The sequence below is a fragment of the Drosophila takahashii genome, chromosome 3R (genome assembly GCF_030179915.1).
Source record: "Drosophila takahashii strain IR98-3 E-12201 chromosome 3R, DtakHiC1v2, whole genome shotgun sequence".
Taxonomy (NCBI): Eukaryota; Metazoa; Arthropoda; class Insecta; order Diptera; family Drosophilidae; genus Drosophila; species Drosophila takahashii.
Window position 1 is genome coordinate 38514802 of NC_091681.1, and position 26728 is coordinate 38541529.

General features: G+C 37.2%; 5 protein-coding genes across 6 annotated transcripts; 3 read left to right on the forward strand and 2 right to left on the reverse strand.

Moving 5' to 3' along the window:
• Positions 1-274: 274 nt before the first annotated feature.
• LOC108056164 (uncharacterized) lies at positions 275-801 on the forward strand. The gene has a single exon (XM_017139861.3). The coding sequence runs from the start codon at positions 357-359 to the stop codon at positions 663-665; it is 309 nt and encodes a 102-aa protein (XP_016995350.2). The 5' UTR covers positions 275-356; the 3' UTR covers positions 666-801.
• Positions 802-3777: 2976 nt separating this feature from the next.
• LOC108056162 (uncharacterized) lies at positions 3778-5059 on the reverse strand. Its single transcript, XM_017139859.3, has 2 exons — positions 4910-5059; positions 3778-4849 (listed from the first exon to the last, which is right to left on the reverse strand). The coding sequence occupies exons 1-2, from the start codon at positions 4985-4987 to the stop codon at positions 4088-4090; spliced, it is 840 nt and encodes a 279-aa protein (XP_016995348.3). The 5' UTR covers positions 4988-5059; the 3' UTR covers positions 3778-4087.
• An 8119-nt stretch (positions 5060-13178) lies between these two features.
• Ttc26 (tetratricopeptide repeat domain 26) lies at positions 13179-17474 on the forward strand. 2 transcript variants are annotated; one of them, XM_070216946.1, is made up of 5 exons: positions 13179-13265; positions 13328-13492; positions 15426-16310; positions 16696-17156; positions 17213-17474. In XM_070216946.1, exons 1-5 carry the CDS (start codon positions 13263-13265, stop codon positions 17409-17411), a joined length of 1713 nt encoding a protein of 570 aa, XP_070073047.1. In that variant the 5' UTR covers positions 13179-13262; the 3' UTR covers positions 17412-17474. The 2 variants fall into 2 exon arrangements, with proteins under 2 accessions (XP_070073047.1, XP_070073048.1); XM_070216947.1 differs by lacking the exons at positions 13179-13265; positions 13328-13492 and adding an exon at positions 15242-15313 and having other exon boundaries at positions 17213-17473.
• On the reverse strand, positions 14009-14342 carry LOC123003350 (uncharacterized). Its single transcript, XM_044395667.2, has one exon. The coding sequence runs from the start codon at positions 14338-14340 to the stop codon at positions 14140-14142; it is 201 nt and encodes a 66-aa protein (XP_044251602.2). The 5' UTR covers positions 14341-14342; the 3' UTR covers positions 14009-14139.
• A 2212-nt stretch (positions 17475-19686) lies between the features above and the next one.
• LOC108056160 (uncharacterized) lies at positions 19687-21023 on the forward strand. Its single transcript, XM_017139856.3, has one exon. It carries the CDS (start codon positions 19819-19821, stop codon positions 20905-20907), a length of 1089 nt encoding a protein of 362 aa, XP_016995345.3. The 5' UTR covers positions 19687-19818; the 3' UTR covers positions 20908-21023.
• The last annotated feature ends 5705 nt before the right edge of the window (positions 21024-26728 follow it).

Here is a 26728-nt window from a genome sequence, read left to right on the forward strand (position 1 = left end):
ACTGCGGCCCGATCATTCATTTGTCAAGTTGTCAGGATATGGTTCGGCAGTCGGCTGTTGGCGAGATATGCTGCCGTTGACACCAAGTGCGCCATTTAGATTTCACGGCTGCCCAAAGTGCTCTTTAAAAATAAATGCCCAGGCCAAGATTAAGTGTTTGAGATAAAGAAAAAACCTTTTGTTAAAACTTAGAAGTTTTAAATATAAATTCTAATAATATTTCCCATAACCAAATATAAATTTATTTTAGAATTATACATCACACTACCAGGTCAAAAGTAGTTCTCAAACATTTCAGGCAATAAGTCGGTATAGTTCTTAAAAATTCCGGTAAAAGTACACGAAAAGCTACAAAAATGGAATTCGGTGATGGAGTCTTCGACCGTTTGAATGATTGGACCAAGTCGACTGAAGCCAAACCCGGTGAAATGGGACGCCTCTTGGCCATTCTGCTGACCATGATAGTTATCTGCTATGCCGTTGTCGTAGTGTCCCGCATTGTGGTATCTCTGGCCCTGCCAACCCTGGTTATTGTGGCCCTTTTGCTGGCCTACCGCTTTGTTAGCCCCGCGGAAATGGAAGATGGTCTCAAGGAGGTGCCCGATATGCTAACATCGTTTACGAACTTTTTCACTGGGATATTTCACAAGGCGATTACCAACTAGATGTCCTTGGAACCTGTGGTGTTCGTTGGTGTATTGAATTACATTCAGAAGTAAACGAGGCTAATTTTTGTAATTTCATAATTTTGAAACGATTTTAAAATACAAATCATTAAGTATAATTTTAAATTATATTAAAGGTTTCATTTTTATCTTTACTTATATGCACACAGTTCTTTAGATACAGAAACCTTCTGACACAACTTTTCCATTTTCCAAAAGCAACTTCAAAATGTTGTAAATGCAGGCTGACAGGCATTCTTATGTGGACTCTCAAATATCCCGACCATCATTTCAGTCCTTAGCACTGGGCCATTATTTATTTATGGCCCCAACGTTGTTCACATATCGATAACCAAGTTTGCCATCAACATTCCTGTCAGGACATTTAAAGGCCTAACAACCAGACAATGAGTGAGAGGGAGGCAGAGACAGTAACAGTCACAGGACAGAAGTTGCAGCACAGACACAGGATCCATGTTTATGTCCTGGCAGGGCAACAAAAATACAGGCGAAATGCAGCCCGACTTTTGTATCCCTTTCCCGAATTTCCCGATTTTCACACCCCCTTTCCCCTATTTGGAATAGTTTGCTTTCCGTTTTTGTCTGAGTGTGCGACTGTGTGGGCCAAGTTTCGTTGTCTCGTTGTTTTCACCATTGACCGTGACGCTCGTTTCGCCGGCGCGGATGCGAACTTTGTTGCTATTTTACCAACTAACCCCTCTTTAGCCCCCCTTTTTTGCCGGTCCTCCGTCTATGAGAACGTGCGTTGTCTGCTACCTGACGGTTGACTTTCTTCCTCTAATGAAATGCGGTTACAAATGCAATTTTACATTTTTCACAAAAAAGCATTTTATCTGTCGACGCCAGGCCCGGCCCGAAAACGCAGACTCCAAACTCCGGGATGCGACTCCGGAGTTTTGTACACTCGAAAAAATATGAATACCTTTGTTAAAAATACAGATTTAAAGAGGGAAAACTATCAAAGATGCCACAGATATAATTTGAGTTTCTAAATCACCTTTAAAAGCGTCTAAAAGTATGCAATGCAATTCGTTACGTTCTTTCTTTCATTGCATACTTTTAGACACCTTTATAATTTATTTGGCACATTTACGATAGAAAATCGAACAATGGTAGTCGAAAGAAAGCTAACCGTATTTTGTTCTTTATAAAACCTTTTCCACCATACACAACCACAGTTTATTCTTAATTCCATGGAACAAAATCAGATTGTGAAGTAATTGTAAAATAGGAATGCATTTTTTACTTCGGAAATTACTTTAGATAGGTCAACTTGTAAATCAAAACAAAAATATATTTTAGGATTATTTTCTTTAAATGTACTCCTTGCAAAAGCATACGAAAACCAGGCAGTAGTCAGTGCACGTGACATCCATGTGTCGCTGTCCCTTTTTCGGGGGTTGGGCGATTTCCTCCATTGTGCTTGTGTTTCGAGCGTGTTCCTGTTCGGGCCGCTGTCCCAAAGCTCGGCCCTTGGCAGCCACCTCCACATGCACTCCTCCACGATTTCCGCCTCCATTGCCCCAATTCTCCCCTGCTGCTGTCCAGTCGTCAGCTTGTTTGCACCTTGTCGAAATTAGTGTTTGTACCGAAATGAACACGATTTGTTTGACCAGCAGGTGTTGAAAATACACTGTGCTACATGGTCGAGTTGTCGACTGTCGGTTCTGTAGGTTCTCCTCCACCTCCTCCCCCTTTTTATCACCCATCTGCTCCGCTTTGCCGTGTCATACGCGGCGTATGGGTAATGTTTTTCAAATTGTTGCGGTCAGTTTGAGAGACATTTGGTCGGAATTGCTCTGTTTTGTCTCGGTTTCTATGCTGGCAGCGGTTTCAGATGGTTGTTGTGCTGTGTTTTGTGCCATTTTATAAACATCACGAACACTTTGTTATTTGGGTTGTACAATTTGTATATCCATGCAGCCGCAAGGATTCTGCCCCAAGCTGCTTTTAAACAACATTTGTCGCACCATTAAATAAATCAATGTAATTTGGCAGTTGTTTAGAGTTCCAATTTATTATGAAATGTTTAATTTATGAGGTTTATCAGGCTAAATATTGAGGCAATTACAATTCTGTCAAAAACTATAATCATTAGCTTTTATTAAAATGACATATTTGCTTAATATCTTTTCCCAAGCAGCTGAAATAAATGAAAGCAACATCCCGAAGGTAAAATATTAATATGCAACATGGTATTGCCATTACTATTTTTCATTGCCAACGACCATCAAAATGCTGAAGTGCGGCCAAAATATGTCAGACTGCAAATAAAAATGGCAGACAGCACCGACAAATAAACAGTCATTCAGTCAGCCAGACGAGTGCAGAAGATGGAGGAGAGACATCCCAGACAGACTGTGGGACATTTAGACTTTCAGACAGATAGAGATACAGGCTACAGATGCCGTTGATTGCAGCGTTTCATTGCCAAAAATTCGGAAGGTAAGTAAGTGCAGCATAGGCCGCCTGTCATGAATGAATGGATGGTTCGGGGTGGTTTGGGATGGCATATAGATGGGCAAACCCTCGCGTTCCGGCAAACTCATTAACAAGTTGGCACATAAAAGCCCAACAACTACTACTCACTCGGCGGTGAGTGAAAGAAGAAGTCAATGCCTTGGCGACAAGCTGCCGCATCAGCAGCCGCAACTAATGGCTGCCAGACTTGTGTCGGTTTAGGAGTTCAGTCCTCAAGCCTCCGACTTCCCGGTTTCCACAACTTCACAAACTTCTTTTTCGGCAAAGGCAAAAGCAAGGCCAAGGCAAATACTTGGCGGCTGTGTGCAAGTTTTATTAAAAGCCAACAGTCGGCGACATCCTGCTAGCGGTTGGCCAAAGTTGAAGGTTTGGGCGGAGGGACACGGTTTGATAAATACAGCCAAAAATTATTTCGGCTCAAAGTACAGGGGAAATTCGTTCTACACATTGAAATTAAATTAGCGACATTTGAAAAGCACAGTTTAAAATAACAAAGAATTTGTAACATTCGATTTTCTAGTGAACTGCTTGCACTGCTTCCTAGCGCCCACTTCATTATTTGATCATAACTTTTTAATGAATGGTCCGATTTGAAAAATTTAATTGCGAGTCCAAATATATTAATAAGTAACTTAAAATAGCATTTTCACTTTGCCGATACTTGTGAATTTGTATGTAATGTAATGTTTTGAAGAATGAGTTCCTTCTTAGCCAATAGGCACTTTACCAGCAATCCAAGAGGCAAGTACCGCGAAAATTATGGCTCACATGTGTTGCCAGTCGCAAACTACTCATTGGAACTGCGGATTTCTGGAGCGTCGCAGCGGCAGTCGAAGAACAGACGGAGGAAGTTCTGATTTCCTTTGCCAAGATGGAGTTCCAAGTCTGTGGGTTTGGGATCCCAGAAAAGGAAGCATCTCCTAAGTGTGTAAATGGTCTTCACAGCAGGCCGAGTGGGTGGCATAGCAGCGACAATGGCCCGTGGGACAGCAACACTGCCTCAAGATGGAGCTGCTATAGGGAAACACGATGATCTTCCACTGATGGTCCAGTTCGAGGGTCTCGTAGTGATAGCCCCGCTTGAAGAGCACCATGGGCTTATGCTCCATGTAGAAAGGCATGATCTCTAGCAGACAGGCATCCATGCAGTTCACAAAGAACTGCACACACTTGATCAGCTTGGCCAACGTATAGACACCCGTAATGCCCTCGTCGAAGTAATAGACTGCATCAAAATTCGGGGTCTCTTCGGTGAAGATCTGCGCCACATGCTGCATCGTGTGGAAGGAATGCAGGGTGGTGCAACCCGAGGGACCGCTGGGAAAGAACAAATGGGTAACGGCGTCGGTTATCAAAATCGGACTGGCACAGGCCGGAGCATCGGCCACATCGGCCAGCACGTATTTCACAGGTCGCAGTCCATGTTTCAGCTCCTCGACGGCCCGCACGAAATTCGGATGGTTGGCCACATGCGGCTTCAGCTGCCGGAAGCGACTCCTCAGCATCGCGATGAACTCATCCCGGATCGAGTGATGCACTGCCACCGTGGCCATGGGAAACGGCTGGAAGGGCTCGTGCATCAACTCGGCCAAACAGTAGGCAGCCGTATTCAAATCTCCGTTCTTGCAAACGCACATAAATCGGGCTCCGGGCCACGTCCTTGTCTTTTTCATATCGTGCCTCTATTCGAAAAGCGATTATTAAGATTAGAAACAGGAAAATTCATTTCTTTCAGTGCTTACTATCCTGGGACCGCGTCTGTTGCACCGCAGATTGTGCACCAGATCGTGCGTCACGAAATTTGTCTTTATATCACACATTTTCAGAAAAATTAACTTAACTAAAAATTTATTTTATAATAAGTAAAAAATTTGAAGGTTAAATACAGGGAATCTTTATTATTATAAAGTTTTATTTATTTGAATTATAAATAATAATTAAATAAACATGAAAAAACTAAAATCTTCTGAACAGTACATATTTTTTAAAAATATATATTACTTGATTTAAATTATATGTGAAAATTACTCAAAAAAAGTCATAATTAATTTGCTTTGTAAATAAATAAATCAAAACGATATATTAGTCTAATACGATAAGATTAATATCAAAGATTCTTCTTTTCTAAGCTGCAATCAGAGACAGCTAAAATAGTAATCAAACTCGTGTTTAAGCCCGGAATTTAATATGCAAAATCTTTGAAGCCTCCCAAATTGAGCAATCAAAAGTTCTGGGAAATTAACTCCCAAAGCTGGAAGCTTCCACACTTTGGGCGAAGTCAAGTCCCTTTTCTCATACGTATATATCGCATACTCACTTATGCCGAAAAGTTAATGGAACCAAGGCGAAGGCGAGATTTCCATGGAATAAAGCAGAATTTTGCGCAAACGCACACACACAAACAACTATGGAAAACAAATCAAGCGCAAAGTAAACCCAGCCGAGAAAAAATAACATTTTTGCGCGATAAGAAACTTGCTCTGACTTTCTGCAAGGAGCAAGGATACAGGGCAAATAGAGTGGGGAAGTGGGTGCAAAAGTCAGCATGGGAGAAAAGACAATGCTAATGCCATTTGCTCAAGTGCCATCATCGGAGGCAAACTTGTGTCATATAAAGTCTAAACAAAGGTAATAAACAAGTTAGTCTTTGTTCTTATTTTATACACTTTCAAGAGGTATTTAAATTTAAACAGCATTTTAAAAAAGTACACATTGTGTACTACACAACTTTAAAAGACACTGATTTTTAGGGATTCTTGAAATAATAAAAGGCTCAAATATATTTAAGGTTATTAAAAATTATATTCACCGATTTTTAAAAAATTTTGAAATATTAAAAGTTTGTTTTAAAATGATTAAAGATATTAAAAATGATATCCATTATTATTTTCCCTAAAACGTTATTAAATGATTTCTATATAAGAGTATAAAAAAGTCGTTTTATATTAGCACATGTATTTTATATCCTTTTATTTGTGGGTGACATAGTGGTCGTGGCGCTGCTCAGCTATAAAGCACATAAAGTTCGAAAACCCATCTGTGGGACAATGAAGATTTACAAAACAACAAATTTATTTTGCGGATTTTATTATTTTACCAGAAGCTGAACCAAAAACCAAAAAAAGACAACAACAAATAAAGCTTTAATATTCAACTGAATGCAATGAAAATTAAATTACTAATTTGTTTTGCGGTTGATTTGTTTACTGACTAGAAAATTAACAGTAACAGGATACAGCTACAGTGCCTGCCGGTTATTCTGCCGATATTCTTTTTACTCTGTTTAAAATGTATAAATAATTTAAGAAATATAAATGTTAAAATTTTAAATGTGAAAAATTTTATTTTTAACTTTCAAAATAATATTAAGACAGTTTTTAGAATTTCCCAAAAAATACATAATTTAGGTGACTAGCCTACTTTCATGAGTATAACTTGTTTTAAACGTGAATCATGTATTTTTAGCATGCAAAATAAACATTGTTTTTATCAATACAATTTTTATAAAGTTCCAAAAAATATATAATTTCGGTGGCGGCGTAGTTTTACAGCCCAGCACTGTTGGCCAGCCAATTAAGGCGTGTCAGTCTGAAAGAGAGAGCCGCGATGACAAAAATTAACTAAAACATCCGTCGTTGCAGCTAGTCAACTGCCATGGTCCATTCAATTATTCATTTTGCATGCAATTCCGAATTTGAATTTCATTTATGCAACGTTTTAATTAAATTTTTTGCTTCTTTTGCAGCACTAACCGCACTCACACCCCCAAAAATACACTCACACACAGGCACACAGCAGCAGCAGCTGCCGCTTAAAGCCACAAAAATTACGCATACGCACTGTATTTATTAAATTAAAAAAGTTGCACGGCGGATAGCAACTGGCAAAAAAGTTGTACGACTTTTTGGATTTTGGTTTCAACATTATGAAATTGAATTTTGGTCTCCATAGTTGTTTTTGCTGTTCCACTCGCTGACAGAGCGTGAGATGAGGTGTAATTTGAAAAATGTTTGACAAAATGACAGCGACAGTGATTTCGAAATTCTATCTGCAATTGCCCAAAATGCGATTCACATTTGCCAGCGAAGGTCAAACACAATCACCCTGCCATTTCCGCAAACATTAAGTGTACACGCTGAGAATAGTTGTAAGATTACATTTGTGGTTTTAAAATAAATAAAGTGAATAAGGAAAATTTTTCTAAATTTTAGATACGTTAAAAGAAAAAGATAAAGAATTTAATTACCTCTTAATGCAGTATCAATTAGACATTTTATCAAATTAGTTATTTTATAAAAATATTAAATATACTACTTTAAAATAACAATTGTAGTATTTTTTAAACAAATAATATAAAATAAGATAAATAAATCTAGATTAAACGATACGAATAGCATGATCTTTACATTGACATGGACATATAGACCTGATCTTTGGTGATTTAGTGGTATTAAATAGTATTTTCTTGTCTTCATTAGCTTTTAGTCTTGAGTTAGGGATATATATGGCCCGAAAAAATTCTTATGTAATATTAATAACTAATAAGAATTATTTTCCCCTAGTGCAAGCACTTATCGAAGGGCCACTCGGTTTTTGGCTGCGAATCCAGCCAAATAAAATATAAAAATGCTTGTGCCAGGCATTAAACGCTATGAAAATCGTATGGCCTGGCCAACCGCCCTTGCTGTACCACCAACTGGGCGTGGCAGGATGGCTGGGATGTTCGGGAATTGGGAAGTGCAAATAACTGTTGCCAAACATTTTCAACGAAAATGTTCGCATTGCATACATTTTCGGGGGAAATGGGGATGCGAGATCGAGGGAAGTGGCGCTGCAGTGCCTGCTTGTAGCAATGCATGCAAACAAGATTTAACGATAAAATTTTAATTAGTGCATAAATGGGCGCCTGATTGTGTGGGCGTGGTCGCATAGAGAGCAAGACATGTTGGCCATATATGTACGAGTATACGAGTACTGGTAGTTGGTAGCTGGTTCACGGGGAACACGGGCCAGAGACCCAGAGCCAGACACATTGCGGCTTTGGCACTTTTGTGCTTCTATTTGCCAACGCACACACAGCCATCGAGTGCGGGCTGGAAATCGAGATGGGAGGCTGGGGAAATTGTGCTTCAAATTGGGTACTCCCCGGCTGAAATTAAGAAATTTTGTCCCGCTGCCATGTGCCGTGTTTGCATTGCCATCGATGCGTAACTTTGCGCTGCAAGACTGCCGCGCCGATAAGCGTTAATTTTAAACTTGCCATGGAATTTCTGTCGCCGGAACACCGAAAGTTATATTCAGGATGAAAATGCACGGCATGAAGTATATAGACACTTTTTGGCAGTAAAAATACAGTAGTGAAAACTTAAGGGGTAATGTTAACAAATTGTGCATATTTCATTTTGAAAGAAATGGCATACTTTGAAAAATTTCTTGAAGTTTCAAAATAAAAATAATATAATTACTTATTATTAATTAGTATAAAATTATCCAAAAAGTGGTGAGCATTTAAGGGGCGAATGCTAAAAACAAGTGCTTTATTTTATTAATTTGTATATATATATTTAAAAAAAAAACAAATCTCCATAGCACCTTTTTAAAAAAAATTAAATTAAAAATGAATACCACAAATTAAGCCAAATAAATTTAAATTAACCTTACTCGACCGAATGTATTTGCTTTTCTGCTTTAGTTTTAAATTCCAAAATACCGTATATAATAAAAATAAAATTCCCTAGATGAAAAAGAAACATAGTAACTACTTACCGCATACAAAGTGAACACGATGAGGCGCAACAGACCGCCAGGTACTAACTTTATTCAATATTGTAGCTTTTCGCCTTGGCTTCTTGGCTCGTCTGCTTTTATTTATTTCAAGTTTCACCTTTTTTCCTAACCTTTTTTTGTTTGTTTTATTTTTTCCGTTACTCGCCTTGGTTTTTTTTACAGCTCACCTCGATGGCTGCTCGACATGCACTTTGCATACATTTTGCTTTTACGATCCGACGCTGCGTTTAAATATTTAGTAGATAGTAAACTATGCGCTACTACCCATGTGCTTCTTCGTATAGTGATGTGCGTGTGGCTGTTGAAATATTTATTAAAATAACCAAAGGCAGGCAAGAACATCGAAAGACTCAAAGGGATGTGATATTAAGGCGGGGATTGAACTTCAGCAGGGGAATGGCTGCAAAAATAAAAAGTCACTGCAAAACGCGAATTCTTTAGAACATTGAAAATAATGTTATATATTTTCTTGGTAATATTTTAAAACTATTTTAATAAAAGATTACTTTAAATGGAAGAGAAATCTCAAGTTATGTTCTTTCCATAAGCGTTCTCTACATTTTCACTGCCCCATTGTGCTGAAAATAAACACCCAATTCAAATAAAGTTACGATTTTATGATGTTAAAAAAGTGACTTTCGGCCAAATCGATCCACAACTGAAAGCCGAATCAACTTCAAATTGAATCACGGTGACCACTTTGTGGCATCACTAATCAATCGGGCCCACAACGCTATAATATGCTCTCTCTGGCTTTTCGCACGCAACCGATATTCAACTGGATGGCCAAAATGCAGAATTTATGTTTTAATTAAAATATGTAAATGCGCCAAATCGTGTAGAATGCTCCATCAAGAGCGGCCTGCTGGCAAAATCAGCCAAAAACATTTCACACATTCGACCAATAATGCGATTGCTGCAAAAATCAAGAGCAAATCCGCGATGTTCGTGGGTTTTTGTGTTTGTGCGCTGAACAAATTTGAAAATGTGCGGCGCTTGTTCAAAAACTGCGAACCGCGAAACAATTTAGTTTATTTGCTTCTAATTGCAAACAACAGCTCTCTGATTTCTTTGCATATAGACACGGGTGTATATATTTGAGTTTTCCCTCTCTGTCGGGATAACGAATTTATTTTGGTCAGCGAAAGTGGAGCGTTTGTTTTTTTGATATTTTAGCTTGTGCAGTCAAGGCTAAAAATCGGTCTAAAATCGCTGATGGAAAAATCCATTGAATTTCCCGCAAAAACTTTCAACTATTCGAAAAAACAGTCCGGTGCAGGTCGCGTCAAATCGGAAAAGTTTAACTTCATTTCACTCGTTCACCCTTGACCAGAACCCAGGACCCAATTTGGAGTCACAGAAGTTCACTGACCCATTATTATGCATGCCTCGGTGGCATTCAACATTTGCGCTAAACCCAAACTCAAGCGGCACCATCATCATGACCAATAAATTCGCCAAGATGACCATTTTTATTTATTTTCGCATTTCAAGTGTTTAGTTTACGCTTGAGAAAATCGCCATTTTCTCAACTTCATTGTGAAGAAATATTTATATACTCGTATGTATGTATGCAACTGCAGGCGGGCAACATGTGCCCCAGAAGTCCCGGGATAAAGCCCAAAGTCCAGGCCCTAAGAAACAAAAAAAAATAGTATAAAAAAGCGAACCGAAGGAGAAACAAACTCAACTCAACTCAAGTCGACTCTGTCATTGCCGTTTCAATTTCCGTTTGAATTTTGCACTTCATTTCGCAAGTTCGCAATTTTCTTCAGAAAAAATCCAGTCCGAAAAAAGGCAGAAAAAAACAGAGAACAGAAGGCAATGCAAATACGAAAGTGTATAAACAAAACAAAACGAGCATACACTTCACTCAGCATGAAGGAGATGAGAAGATGACAATAAATTGTCACAGAGGGAAAAAGGAAAAAGGGAGAAAAGGAAAAATTGTAAACACGAACAGCTCTCCATGATAATGATGGAAAATCATGGGCCCAAGCGGAGACAATTGCACGTAACAGTGACTGGCATGTCTTCTGTTTTCCAGTCAAGTCCCCAAAAATCCCTATCCCAGCACTCAGAGAAAAAATTTAAAAAAATATATTATCATATGGTTGATTTTACCATTTAAATTTCCAAATTAAAATCAATTTTGAAATTTAAATTTTTAAAATAAACAATAAATTAACATTTGATTCTTTATCATCATTTACTAAACAATAAAAAACGTGTACAAACAATGGCAATACGACTTGTTTTTACATTAGATTTATATTCAGATTTATTTTCAGATACTTGAAGATTGTTTATTTCACATTTACCATTTAAAAAATATATATTTTCTGGACTAAGGAATTAAAGCATTATTTGTTTCAGTGCATGCATTGCCATTGCCTGCTGTTTATTTGTTTGACAAATAACAAGGCAAGCCCATAATGAAGGAGGTGCAAATGATGTTGGCATTGTTTATCCGACTGCGAAATGTAATAGGCGCCTTCAAGGAGCAGGACCAAGAGTAGAAGCATCCAGCTGGGCGGGGTCGTGACTCCCAGATTTGCTTTACGTTTTTTATGGCTGATTTGACGGGAAACGGAAACGCGAAATTGCAAAAGCGCAATAAAGTGTAGCATAAACAAAGGCGCGCACACCGAATGAGACTGACTGCCTGCCAGATGGAAATATATATGTATGTAAAATATATATATTTATATAGAGCGGACGAGAAAATGCGGAATGTTTCAACTTGAAAGTAAATTTGTTTGCCATGTTGTTGGTTTTTGGCATTATGCTTTATCTTGTTTTATTGTACGCAACGAACAGATTGTTGTTCATCTTTTATCCGCATTTTTATTTTCAATTGGTTTCGGTTGGTTTTCTTTTATTTCGGGTTTAGTGAGATGTACTTGCGGCTGTGGCTTACAATCCTTTTTATCTTTGGCTGTATTATGATTTATTTATAGTAGTAATGCAAATTTTTTGAAAAATAAACAAAATACTAATCATAAACTATCATCGAAGACCCAATTAAAATATCTTTTAAATTCAATTTAAAAATATTAAAACAAGTACAATTGTTATGAATATTTGTAGGTATATTTTCAATTGTCAAGCAATATTTACAATTTCAGAATGTTTTCCTCATCTCTCGGATTTTTGTTATTTTCCACTTGTTTTTCCACTTGATGGCGTTCGAATTTGCTCTGGAATAACAAAATTCCTCAGTCATGTCTATCACTCGAATGCGAATGCCAGTGAGTGTGTGAGAGCCATTATGCAGTGTCAGCAGAGTTGAAGAAAAATAGGAGAATTCCTAAAGTACGAGGCGTCTGGATTGACGCATGCATTTCTCGCTGGAGGCTGCCTGCATATTTATGATTCGTGTGCGTCTTATAAATAAAGAAAATGGCAAAATGAAAATGCAAATGCAAAAGCATCAGTGCTGTTGGAAACTGTGTCAACAATGCGTGCCTACCTGTGTCGTATGTGTACCTGTACTTCCCTGTACTCCCCTTTTAGTTCGGTGCCACAATCTGACCCAAGTCTTCCTGTGGCATATGCAATAGATATGGAATTTGAAAAAGCGGCAGCAAGTTGTTTTACATTTAATACGAACAGCAAATGCTCTTAAAGATCAACTTCCTGACAATTAAAATATTATATTAAAGATCAATAAAAAATTGTAATTGCTTAAACAAAAGATTTTACATTTAACGAAATTATAAATATTAAATATAATAAATTGCCATTTTTTATATTAGAAATTAAAGTAATTTGTGTTTAAAAAAATTTGACAGATATGAGTTTGAGTCACACATAAATAAAATATTATTTTATATACCGAAAATTAAAATAATTAATGTTTAACAAAGTTATAAATATAAATTAATTGAGTGACATAAAAATAAATTATTATTTTTTGTACCGAAATTATCAATATGATTAAATAAATAAATACCCCTTTAAAAACGAAGTAAAAAGAGTACATTTACTGACATCAGCAGAACGGAAAAGTAGGGAAGATATCCCCTGAATTAAGGGAGACTATTTTACCGGATCAACAGTTGGTTTCTGCTCACACTTACAGTTGAGTATGAAGATACGAATAGAGGAGGACGCTTTCTGGAAGCAGTGAGGCATGGTCGAACTGCTTTATCGACGCTATGTAGGTTGCCAAGCGACCGTAACCAAGCGTTCTCCGTTGAAAACAGAAAACGGGCAAAACACAAAAACCCAAACATTCAAACACCGAGGAGCTGACAAGGCGTAAGGAGTGAAAAACCCGAGAAAAATAAAGGCTCTGCTAAAAAAATGGTAAGAAATGTGGCTGCAAAATGTTGTCAGATACTCCGGAGATACTTATGCCCTCACCCCAGATACTTTCACGCGGAAAAACCGACTCGGCGAGCTCGAGGAACGCCAGCGGAGGAGCTGGCAGCGGATTGGGGGTCGGCAGGCAGGCGAGGAAGACCCCGGCACCGGCCTCCCTCGAGGATTTCATCATCAAGCGGGACTACACGGGTGCCAGGGCATTTCTGGAGGTGCGTAAGGATTAGATTGGATCTAAGTTCGGTTTATTTTTGTTTAATTCACAGTGGTATTATCAGGAAAAGTACAGAGAAATTAAATGGATTCAAATTTTTATAATGCCACCCTATTTACAATTTGCCGCAATTATATTGTTTATACGGTATGAATTTAGTTTCAGCTTGAAGGAACTTAACCTGTTTTCTTGTAATCACTGTGATAATCGTGAATATTAAATTATGACTCAATCTTGAACCAATTTGACAGTATTGCTCATTTGTTAAGCCATATATGAGAAATTTTAATAATTTTCAACCCATGAAAGATCACTTCATGAAAGGTAGATGACCTGGTACAGAACTCACAGCAACAGTTCAATTAATTAGTGATAAACGTGAAATTTCAAGTCTTTTTTCATGACTACGCAAGACTTATTATAATGTTGATAACAGGTTAGGTTGTGCTTAAGCGATTTAATTCGGCGCATGCTAAAAAAAATAGTTCAAAAAGAAGAGAAACAACACGAGCAGTAAATTTAAAAATCACATTTTTAATTTATTTAACTTGTAAGGCAACAGAGCTGTTCTCCACCTTCTTCACAATAAGTTATTCAGCTCTGCTTCCAGTTTGTCCACGAAAACTTAACGAAAGTGAAAGGGAATTATCCGGAATGTTCCTCGAACGTATAGTCGTTGAGAGGAATTGATGGGGAATCGTCAGGGAATTCATCTTTAAAATTTTCGCACAGCTCCGGTTCAGTAATTTCTTCGAGACATTTGAGGAACGATGGCGATTGAGAATCCACCCGATGAACGGCGACCAACGCGATAAATAGGAACACAAACAGAGCCAAGAACTTCATGGTAGGAGATCACTGTGCAATCTGACTATATGTCAGCTTCTTTTATACCATTTTCGTAGCCATTCGAGTTGGCCTAGACTCGTTTTTGAATGGCTTATAAACTAATGACTCGTATAATTTTGCATCTTTTAGTCCGAATATATTAATCGATTTACGTTATTGATGGCTGGGCACTGATATCTGAAAGATCAAACATCAAATGCCCATGGGAAAATGGTAGACCATTGAAAATTAAAACCCATGAAATCCAAATCTTGTGGTTCAAAGACATTTTATCATTGTTTATTAATAATTGCCATTGTGCTACCACATGGCATAATATTACTTATAAACTTGCTATGAATCTGAGCATACATCGACCTGTTTTATATCTGCATTTGGCCCAGACTCGTTTTTTGATTAGCTAATTTTTGCATTTCTGTTTTTTGATTTTTTGTATACCCCGTTTTTATTAGTCACTATAAGATCAGTGACGTATAATTTCGTGATATGTGAAGATACTGGTAATAAATGCTTGAAAAAATAATATAAGTTGGGTAGCTCGCTAAAAATTTATATTTTTACTGTTCTGTTTTCTAAATATTAATTAATAAATCTAAAAACTGAACAAAAATATTTTTTATTATTTTTACATAGATTTACACCATGTCCTAAATCAATTGTACATCTTTTTACACACACAAAAAAATTTGCTTGGTAAAATTGACCAACAAAGATAGTTACGTAACTATTAAAATAGTTACGTGTATTTTGTTTTTGCTTTGGGTTTGTGTCTTTGCTAATTGTGTGTATTTTGTTGTTGTGAAATGACAATTTACTTAGTAGAATTGACAATTTTGCTGGTTGGGGCCTGTTTGACAATTATTACAGTTGATTTTACCAAGTTTTTTCTTTGTGTGCACCATTTTTAGGTCATGTTTTAGATTATATTTTATTTGTACAATATTTTTTCATCATTTGTACATGATATTATGTGAGTACAGGATGAAATGTTAATGAATACACTGATAATTGTACATAAAAACAAGATTACATTATTTGGATATAATTTTTTAAAAGAGTAATGTTAATATTTTCCATTTCAGTACACCAACGATGACGAGGACGAGGAAGAAGGAGCCCAGGGACCCAAGCAGAGTCAGGTGGACCAATGGATTGCCTTCTGTAATTTCCATTTGGGCGACTATCAACAGGCTCTGGCCCAATACAGGACCATCCAGCAGGGATCGACGAATTCCGAAGGCAAAGTGGATCTCAATGTGGCCGTCTGCATGTTCTACTTGGGTTTGTACGAGGAGGCCCAACAACTGATGGCCAATGCGGCTGAGAGTCCGCTGAAGCAGCGACTCCTCTTCCACTTGGCCCACAAGTTGGGCATCGAGGAGGAGTGGAGTCAGCTGCAGGAGGAGCTGCTGGATTCGCCGAGCCTGGAGCAACAGCTCAGTCTGGCTTCGATGCACTACATGCGGGCTCATTACCAGGAGGCCATCGATGTGTACAAGCGGGTGCTGGTGGACAACAAGGATTACCAGGCCATAAATGTCTATTTGGCGCTGTGTTTCTACAAACTGGACTATTATGACATGTCCCAGGAGGTGTTGGATGTATATCTTAGTCAGCATGGTGATAGCACCATTGCCATAAACCTCAAGGCCTGCAATCGCTTTCGTTTGTTCAACGGGCGCGTGGCCGAGCAGGAAATCAAGAATATAGCCGATAATGGCACATTTGGTGCGGATCTTCTGCGTCACAACTTGGTTGTTTTCAGGAATGGTGAAGGAGCCCTCCGTGTCCTGCCGGGACTACTCAATATCATACCCGAGGCCCGCCTGAATCTGGCCATATATTATCTAAAGCAGGGGGATGTCCAGGAGGCCCATGCTCTGATGAAGGAACTGCAGCCCACATCGCCGCATGAGTACATTCTCAAGGGAGTGGTTCATGCTGCCCTGGGTCAGCAATTGGGATCGGTAAGATGGTAACTTTGAAATTTAAGATAATAGGGATGAAATATTAAAAATATCGTATCGATTAGAAACTATCGATGATTTAAAATTACACTTAAAAATAATATTTTCATAACTTAGAACTAAAAGTAACGGTAATATTGGATCCCTGAGATCTGAGATAATAAGGATCAAATGTTAGGGTTGTCGAATATATTAAAAATATCGTATCGATTAGAAAATATAGATAATTTAAAATAGCATTTCAAAATTCCAAATTCATCATTTTAATATCATAAAATATCAAATAACAAAATATCATAACTTCGATATATTTCGATTTAAAAAAATATCGTTATATCGTTATATTTATTAACAACCCTATACAATTTAATTGTTTTCCCTTCAGAAAGAGCACATCAAAACAGCGCAGCAGAATCTCCATTTGGTGGGTAGTTCGGCCACCGAATGCGATACCATCCCAGGTCGTCAGAGCATGGCCTCTGCCTTCTTCCTCTACGAACAATTCGAGGAGGTGCTGGTGTACATGAACTCCATCCGCAGTTACTTCGTCAACGACGATGTGTTCAACTATAATTTTGCCCAGGCCAAATGCGCCACGGGATATTACAAGGAGGCCGAGGAGTTGCTTATGCAGATCAGCGATATGGATATAAAGAATCAGCACACCTACTGCATGATCCTGGCCAAGTGTCACATCCACTGCGGTCATCCAGAATTGGCCTGGAATGTTTTTATTACCAGGGACACGAATGCAGAGGCCTTTATCCTTCTGCAATTGATTGCCAACGAGTGCTACAGGTGTGCTGAGTTCTGGGTGGCAGCCAAGGCGTTTGATATGCTAGAAAAGTAAGTTTTCTTGATTTTTAAAAATAATTAATTAATAAATATAATAATTTATATAGACTCGATCCCAGTCCGGAGAATTGGGAGGGCAAGCGGGGCGCCTGTGCCGGAGTTTTATTCGCTATGGCCACCAAGGCTCAAAGAGGTCGTCCTGGCGGAGGAATCTCCGAGGTTATCGGTATTTTGCGAGACTCATCAAACTCACAGGCAGAGGCCATGATCAAAACGATTCGAAAGCATATAAATAATTTTAAATAAATTATAAAGAACTTGCAAATTATTTAAAGCAGTAAAAAATGCAATTTTGTCAAACAAAATAAATTTAAATTTATTAGTTTATTTTACAAATCCTTTCTTATTAAGATACAAAAGCCAGAAATTTCAATGCTTAAGTGGATTCATTTAATAATTAAATATAATTTGGTCAACCGACACTCAAGTCAAGGAAAATTGATTTGCCGAGCTCATTTCAATTTAGTTAAGCTTTTAAATTGAGCCGAAAAATGATACTAATTTATTTACAATTGGCCTGCCAGCACTTTTCGCCTGATTACTGATTAATTTGCGGCAGACACACACACACGCCCATAATTTGTATCCACAAAACACTTTGGCTAATTAATTCAAGAGGAATTTTATCAAGAAAAGTGAGGCCGGAATTTGAAAAGTTATGCCAGCGCACTTAATAAATCAGGCGCAACAACTTTCAAAAACTAATTGATAATTAATGAAATAAAATGCCGTCTTCATCTTTTGTTGCTGCCAACGAAATTCTCAGCTCAATTTAATTCCCTTGAGAGGCCAATTATGTTTGAAAAGTTACCTCCCATCGCCTTCTTTGCCTGCAGTTTGCTTTTGTTCAATTTGCTGGCCATTTTGCCTGCAGGCCAGAGGATCCCGGGATCCAGATTCAGACCCAGAAAATAATACAGAAACAGAGGCCCAGCAGCAAATGAGAGAAACGCATAATTAATGCGATTAGAGAAATGCGAAAGTGTCAGAGCAATAACAACAATACGACAATGATAATAGCAAAAAAGGAAGCTATTCCAAGAAAATGAGCGAACTTTAAATACCCATTCTTTCCTTACTAAAGTTTGAAATATTTACCGAAAAATATTAAAATGAATTACTAATTTTTAAATTTTTAAATATTTATTTGTTAAACTTAAAACTTTTGTGAAAATTTGACAGTTCTCACCTTTAAATTTTTCTTTAAATAACTAAAATAAATAAATTATTGTGAAATAAAATAAAATATACCAAAGAAAATAAACAGAAACGATTTAAATATTTAATAAAAAAGAATATAAGATTTTATTTCATCTATAAAAATTGTAAAAGTATAAGAATAAAATGTTTTTCTAATGTTGGTTACAAAATACAATCAAAAATACCTCAAAGTTAATTTTATTATACCGAATAACTAAATGTTTTTATCGATCAAAGCTAGATATCTTTAGAATTCCCTTTAGGACGAGGTAGTATTTTCATTCGAGGTCGGGGCAGGTCAGGACTTGACCCCGGCAGCACTTAAAGGGCTGACGATGGCTCAGCCAACCAGCGGAAATGTGTCGCAGCCATTTTGCCTAATTGGCTTTGCTTTGCTACACCAACAAAAATGAGTTGGGAGATAAACCGGAAATGGCGCAGCATTGAGCTTAATATATAGATATGTTTATCTACAGATTTCGCAAGGACTTCTTTTTTGTACTGCTTTGCCAACACTTTTGCTAATTAGTTGCACAAATATTTAAACAAGGGCTGAGTTGAAAACTTTAAGGACAATGCGGCTGGCATTTTTCACCGATGAATTTTTGTTCTCAAAAAACTTTTGCCTGGCTATAAATCAGCTGCTCCCTGCGAATTTCAGCTCCCTCTGCTATCCGACTATCCGCTCTTAACAATTCCATTACAAAAATTAAAAGCAAATGCAAAGAGAACTTTTTCCAACAAGCCCGAAAAAAAAGGGAAAGAGAAAGCGGCAAGAAAATAGTTATTAAATATTTCTTTGGCTCAATTGCTGAGCAAACTTTTTCCGGCACCTACAAATAAATGAAAAGAAAAATTTACCGACCCAAAAAAAACAGTCAGAAGTTTATCCCGATAAAGTTTTGTATATATTTTCTTTTCTACCAATTTTCTTAAGTCTTTCTGCTGGTCTTATGCAAGTATAATTTGATGATTATCGGCGTAGTATTTAAGTGGCAGATATTTTTCACTGAAAGATAGATAGTTGATAGTTACACTTCATATAAAAAATCAGGCACAGGTAAATACTTAAAATTTAAATAAAAATCACAGCCAAAGTCAAAGTTCAACAGCCCCTGCTAACGGCTAATATATGCATAGACTGGCCAAACCTCAAGGTTATCTGCATGATTAACGAGTTGAGCTGATTTGGCAAGGCAGAAAAAAGTGTAGTAAACTTTGCAGACACTAGAAGAAAACCTGGCCACAGGCCAATGGAATTAGAACGAACTCAAATATCAAATATGAAGGAGGCTGTGTGAAAAATGGTTTAACTAACAAATTTTCCCATCTTCCCACAACAGTACAAAAAGTCAAATTGAACGTACACGTAAATTGCTCACGACAACTGCGTATAAATTAAATTTATCAAGTTAATATTTCGTTTCTTTAAACTTGTGTAAAAAGTTTTAGTATGAGTTCGGATGAGATTAAGTTGGAGGCTGCCTACGAGCAGTTGATAGAGGAGGACATCAAAAGCCAGTTGGAGAAAAATGGAACCATGGCGGTTCTCCGCAGCGAAATGCACGTAAAGGTCCTCCAGATGATGCAAGGCCAACTGGGTGTGACCAAGGCCCAATCACTAACGGGTAGAGTGACCAAACCTTCCGAGGATCAGAGCCTCATCAAGCTAATCAATCAACTCGTTATGGAGTTCCTTCATTGGTTCGGCTACAAACACACCCTGGAAACGTTTCGCATGGAAACGGGTGAGATTGTGGCCAATCGCAATGAAATGGAGCAAAGTCTTCTCATCACACCCGAATCCAAGGATCTTCCGCTTCTGGCTCAACTAATAATTCGCGATTCGAAGTTCAATGTGGATAAAGTGGATGCTAAGAAAGTAATTCAGCTGCCTGATCCTGTGAGCTCCATGCCCCAAAGATGCCGCAAGTTGAAGAAGGAGCTAGAAGCCTTGCGAAAGCAAAAAGAACTCAAACAAGAAGTTAAACTAGTTCAATACAATGGAAAACTTATTAATAACGATTCGTTTCGAAAACCTACTGAAGCCAAAAAAGCAAGTCCGTCACCTCGTTTGTTCAAAAAAGAAAATTCTTGCGCGGTTAGTTCTGATTCTGATATTCTGGAAACGGATTACAGCGAAGAAGAGTCGGAGGATAGTGACGCCTATAATGACATACCCGATAGACAGTTCTTTATAGACGACTTGCCGCCAGAGGGTAAATATGCTGCTGGCCATGGTGAAGAAGATGAGGAATATGATCGTGATTTCGGTACCGACAATATCCCGAGCTCATCCAAGAAACCCTTAGCATCGAAGTGGTCAAGAAAACCACCGATCGAAAGCTCGGAATCTGGTGATAATGTCAAGTGCCCAAAGAAGGCCAATTGGAACTCACCGAGAAGAGTCCAAGCTCGAAGCAAAAGTGGCCTGAAATCCGATGATGATGAATTAGTTCCGGCTGTCACCAAACCGAAATGCCCAGATACCCACATAGGAAAAATCGATTTGGACAGCGATGGTAGTTTTGATGAAGATTGATCGCAGGATTTCGAATATAAATTAACAATACAAAGATTCTATGTTCTTGGAAAATACTTCTATTGCTTAAACGAACTTTTCTTTTGAATAATAAACTATAAATTTTAATTTCGGAATCTTAAACACAATTTTTATTCTCTTACTCTTTAAATAGTTATCAATTTGTATTCCTTTGCTGTATATTTAAAGACTGCTTTAATTTGCTAAGGAAAACTCCTTGCTCTATTTAATATTCTCAGAACAAACCCGAAGGTTAACAATTAGTTAACTTGCCTTTGGGGCAACGAATGTAGGTGTAGGTGGGGAACCACCGAAATGGCTGTCGTCCATTGTGTGTTACATCATTATAATTGAAATCAATATCCCCCAGACGATGGCCCACTGGGAAGGAGGAAGGTGCTGCAAACGCGAAGCGGATGCCGCCTGTCAATTCGATTGCATTAAAATGGCGTGCGAGTCTTAACACCATTAATTACAACGGCAATGAGTCAATATTATGACAGTTGCAACTGTGACCCCGACAACAAAGGCGAGTAAGGAGTAAACCAAAACCCAACCAATCCAAACCAAACCGAAGGCAACGCCAACGACATCTTCCATCAATTAATTAGGCCTATTGGGGCTGTCGGGGGTCTCTGACCCCTTTTAAGTATTCCGGTACATTTGATTGATTTTATGCAGATGGTGAAAGGATGTACGCAACCCTAGGGACAGACCCACACACAAAGAGATAGATGAGCAGACTGCTGAAAACTGATATCGCACTCAGGTGGGGTAGGTACTTTAAAAAACTAGGGAAGATTTTAAAATAAACAAATAAAAATGTAAATAAGTTGATTGCATATTTAAAAAATTATAATAACTTAATTTCAAAGAAGAAAAATGTTTTTTCGCTACAATTTAATCTTAGGACTTAAAAAAATAAATTTTTTTTTGAATTTTTTATATTAACTTTGTTAAAATTTAATTTATTTTTAGAGCTTTTATAATAAAAATTAATAAATAAAATAAAAAAGCCAATGTTCCTAACATAAAAATGTTAGGAATATAATTTATGAGTGTTTACAAATAAATCCATTTTTTATGATGACAACATAATTAAATTAAAGGGTTATTGCATTTTTCTTTATTTTCTCTGTACAATATTTATGCCCTGAAATAACTCTCCTTTCTTCCCCATTACATTAATTTCCCCCAACTAGATGTACTTCATGAAACCCACAGAAGGCACTCAGAAATATGTCCAGCATAAACGTTACCCAACTGGTGCCACGATAAACCGATGAACGTAAAATGTGCAGTATCCATATCTGTCTGTATATATAAACACATGGCACATATCAATAACCTGTGTGTGCGCAGCGTACGAAAAATGCAATTTTAATTAGCCAGACGTGCGACAAACGCACGTAGAACGCATAACCGCAAGATGGTGCTGCAATTAGGCGAACCCATGCGAATCCGAATCCGAATCCGAGTCGGGGATTCTGGATTCCGGACCCAGTCACTCAGTCATCGGCTACGTGCTGCTCTGCCAAACAAAATTATGTGGCCAAATGCTCGCGGAATGGGAATGGAAAACAGGTTGGGTGGCTGGCTGGCCAAATTACTTTATCGATTTGCTACTGGTACTCGTACATTTGTACAATTCGGCTTGTTGCATACATTACCCGCCGAATGAGCACCGAATGTGGGAGGATGTGGATATATATGGTGGGTGTGGAGGGTCGAAGGGGTTGTGGCTCCAAAGGGAAGCCAGCTGGATGACCACGCTAACGAGCCTCATTAGTGGCATGCGTGGCATTGGTGGCATCATTCCGTTCTTCTCGTTGACATTTCCAAACCGCCCGGAACGTGATTTCTTATGCGATTCAAAGCAGTAATGATTGTCAAGCGGCGAACGATTGAAGAACAATTTGAAGGCGGAAAAAGGAAATGTTTGACTTACTTACAAGTTAAAAAGAATTTAATTAATCACCATAAAAATGTAAATAATATTAATAGTTCAAAATTTTCTTTACAATCTTTCTATCTTTAAATAAATAAAATTTTGTGCTTTGAAAAATGTATTTATGTAAATAATTCTGGCTTCAAATTGTAATTTGTAAATAATTTAATTTTACAAATTAAAAAGGAAACTCATTGATCAGGATAAACTTATAAATACAATAATTAGTTCCGAATTTGCTTTAAAATTGGTATTTAAAAAAATTTCCTAGTTACAACTGCTATGAAAAATGTATTAATGTAAAATATTCTAGCTCTACATTTATTTTTAAAATTTTGTTTACTTTGCATTACAGCTTTTCTTGTAAGTACTGAGTCAGATAAATAAGGTTTTGCTGTTTAAAACACTATGAAAAATCTGTTAAATAAATTACTCTTACTTTTTACTTGTAATTAAAACCGAAAATGCAATTTTCTGACCAAACTAATCTCATTTAATACCTAATCGAGTTAATCTCTATTGGTGAAAAATGAGCAAGCAACAGCTTTAGATTTGAGTAAAATTCCGAAATTATAAACTTGCAATACAAAATAAATTGCCTCAGTTCCAGATAAGGCTCACATGGCGTATGTGTAATATTTCTGGTCAGTTATCTGCCCAACAGTCCAACGGGAGGACTGGCCAATGATTTGCGGTTTTATTCGAGGTCCAAGGACGAAGGGCTGCGTGGGAAAAGCTTATGAAAATTTGTTCGGTTGGCCCACATTGTTTACAGCAATTTTATTGTGGCCAAGTTTCGACTATCATCCTGTGGCTTCTTCGTCCTTAGTCGACATATAAACACATATAAATGTTTAATCCAAACGGCCACGCCCACACAAGCGGTCAAAAGGGGGCGGGATCGGAGGAGAGGCAGTTGAACTTTTGATGAGTTGACGAAAACGGAAAGAAACCGAATATTGAGGACAGGGGTGATCATCGCAAAACTTAATGACACTTGAAGTGAGCCAAGCACAGGGTGAATTTAATATATATACACGTACAGTGTGCGACATAACGACCTGGTTGCAGTGAAGCGGAAAACGCATTTTAGTGATTTTTAATGCGAAAGCAATTTGAAAAGTTTCGCCTTTATCCAAAAAAGTTGTGACGATAAAGAAACATGTTGGTTTTGGAGAGGTTCGGGGGTCGTCTTGGACTGGCAATCCACACAACTACTTTTCTTTAAGAATCACATTTCTGGTTAAGCTAAGCACATATATATTTAATTAAACCCTTATATTGCTTATTCATAAATTAGAAATTCAACTATTTTTAATTTTAAACAAATATTTTTCTTTAAAATAAATTAAAGTTTATATTGCAGAGAATTTAATATTGAATAGGTTTAAAGGTCTTAAAAAAGTTTAACCTTCAACTTGAACTAAGATTTTTAATAAGTCTGTCATAAATTCAATTATTTTAATTTTTAAGAAATGTATATGTTTTTCTTTGAAATAAATTAAAGTTAATATATAAATAAATTCAATTATTATAGACTTTAAAGAAATTAAAATATTTATGTTTTTCATAAATGAAATATTATATTATATAATTTCAAAGGTGTTTCTAAAGTTTGACCTTCAACTTAAACTGAGATTTAATCGACCCACCTTGAACTAAGTTATTTCGCAAATTATTACCAAGTCGACTGAAAGTAATAAGCTTACAACTCCCCCAGTTAATACTTATTAATGCCAACGGCATGTGTGATTTCCCACAAACCAATTTGAGCAGATCATATATCGCAGTATTGGCAATAGTATCTGATTTTGTGGGATTATCTAAGAGGGGGGATGCGATGGTGCAATTGCGGCGATTAAGGAGCGGTACTCTGGGTCTGAAAGGACCTCTCCCAGTTTATTTCAAACGGTTGTCTATTAAGTTTTCCATTACAGCAGATAGCGATCAGGACACGCCTCCTCGGCAAACAGGGGCACATATGGGGTAACTTCAAACGTAAATCGAATGAAAGGCCCAAAGTGAAAGCAGTTACCAATAGCTAAAGACGTCAAGCCTTCCATTCCTACATTTTCTCAAGTGTGAGTGTTAAGGTCCTGGCAAATGCAGTCATAGTGTGTGTGTAGGGTGTGTAAGTGTAAGAGTGTGTTAGTGTGAGTGGGTAGCGCCATGACAACAATGGCATTTTGATACTTTTGTATGAGATTTAATGAAATTTGAATCCTTTTGTTGAGTGGAATGACAACAGCAAGGAAGCTGTTCGAGATGCCGAAGGAGAAAATGGAGGAAAGCGCCAGGAAGCAGGACGAAGGACGAGAAGAACAAGAAGCATTCGCCTGTGGGCAAGTGTCGTGCGGCTGCACTGCGAGAAATTGCCTGGCTTAATTTTATTAAAAATTAAATATAATGAATTACATATTAAATTACTTTAAGTATATATATTTTAAAATTGCTTTGCCTAAATTTATTAAATGTCTTTTGTGGTTCAGGGACTTTTTAATATTTTTTTTTTATTTATTCTCTGGTTAAATATCATTTTATTGGTATAGAAACAAATATAAATATTTATACTTGGAGTAAATTAAAGTAAAAAGAGCAGAGAATTTAATATTAAATATATTCAAAGATCTTAATAATGTTACCCTTTCGATTTTAACTGAGACTTACAATAAATTTATTTTTTTTTATAAATTTCCAAGTGTTATTTAAATAAAATAGATTTTTTTCTACGTTTTTAAATCAATCCATTTCTCTCAGCATGTTCAATATTCATGTAGTTAAAGTATCTGCGTGAGTGTGTTGGTATTTATAAGTATAGATAAATGTGTACGTTTTGGGTGTCTTACAACAATAGTAAAACAATCTTCTTAATGCACACTTTGGCCTAAAGGAATTTTTCCACTTGTAAAGCGATACTTGTAGGCCAGAGATATGTATGTGTTCCGGGTCCGGATTCCATCGCTTTCTCACCCACCCACTCAACCACCTCATCAGCATCCTCAATTTGGCATTGGATTTATATATATACACCCACGTATATTTATAGACGAGAGTATATATATATTGACAGAGAAACATGTTAATAAACAGCTGGAAGTTTGGTTTATTGTCATCGGGGCAAAACTCTTCACAAAGCGACATCAAGTCGATGGGAATAAAATTTGAGCAGACACACGGAGACACTGAGACAATGTGCTCGAGGGAACTTGCCAAAAGGGTTCTCTTGTTTGTCCGGAGTTTCGGCGGAGGTATCAATAACATTGTTGTCCTGAGGGGGAAACTCAGCTGGGTTCTTGCGTAGCTCCTTTCCAGATATTAGTTGGCTGTCGCAGAAGATGTGTGTGCGTTTTTGTGAAGGAGCCTCATCAGTGTTGTCACATCCTCGGGGCTTCAAAAACACTCTGGCCCACTTTTCCCTTGTTTGCCAATAGTTAAAACAAATTTTCAGGTTTCATTTCGTGTTGCCAATACATTGCCATAGATTGTGTTGGTGTAGTTTGGGCTAGGACATGGGTTTCTAAACACTTTGTTTTGTATTTGAGATGGGGAAAATGTTTTAATAAAAGACAGATTGCCAAGGGCAAGATCAAAGGACAAGGTTAGGGAACAGAAATCCCTGGTGATTTAATATCACTAATTTATATATTTACACGAACGTTGTAAAATATTTTTTCTAGGCTAAATTTAGAAATTATTTAAGAAACTTTTTTCATATGACAATAAAAAATCATAAATATATTAAAAGGCATATTTTTTGATGTCATGTTTTCCGTAATTTTTTGGATGAGGGTTGTCTCATGTATGATCTAGGTAATAAAAATTTTGAACAAATTCATTTTTAATTTAAAGTTTTTGTTTTAATCCTTCTTTTAC

What these genes read in the sequence shown, in the direction of transcription:
- Ttc26 (XM_070216946.1), top strand. An exon ending in GTGCCAGGGCATTTCTGGAG is followed by an intron (nt 13,493 to 15,425) that starts GTGCGTAAGGAT and finishes TTTCCATTTCAG; the next exon opens with TACACCAACGATGACGAGGA. An exon ending in TGGGTCAGCAATTGGGATCG is followed by an intron (nt 16,311 to 16,695) that starts GTAAGATGGTAA and finishes TTTTCCCTTCAG; the next exon opens with AAAGAGCACATCAAAACAGC.
- LOC108056164 (XM_017139861.3), top strand. Translation starts at nt 357, where the DNA reads ATGGAATTCGGTGATGGAGTCTTCGACCGTTTGAATGATTGGACCAAG.
- LOC108056162 (XM_017139859.3), bottom strand. Translation starts at nt 4,987, where the DNA reads ATGTGTGATATAAAGACAAATTTCGTGACGCACGATCTGGTGCACAAT. An exon ending in ACAGACGCGGTCCCAGGATA is followed by an intron (nt 4,850 to 4,909) that starts GTAAGCACTGAA and finishes CTTTTCGAATAG; the next exon opens with AGGCACGATATGAAAAAGAC.
- LOC123003350 (XM_044395667.2), bottom strand. Translation starts at nt 14,340, where the DNA reads ATGAAGTTCTTGGCTCTGTTTGTGTTCCTATTTATCGCGTTGGTCGCC.
- LOC108056160 (XM_017139856.3), top strand. Translation starts at nt 19,819, where the DNA reads ATGAGTTCGGATGAGATTAAGTTGGAGGCTGCCTACGAGCAGTTGATA.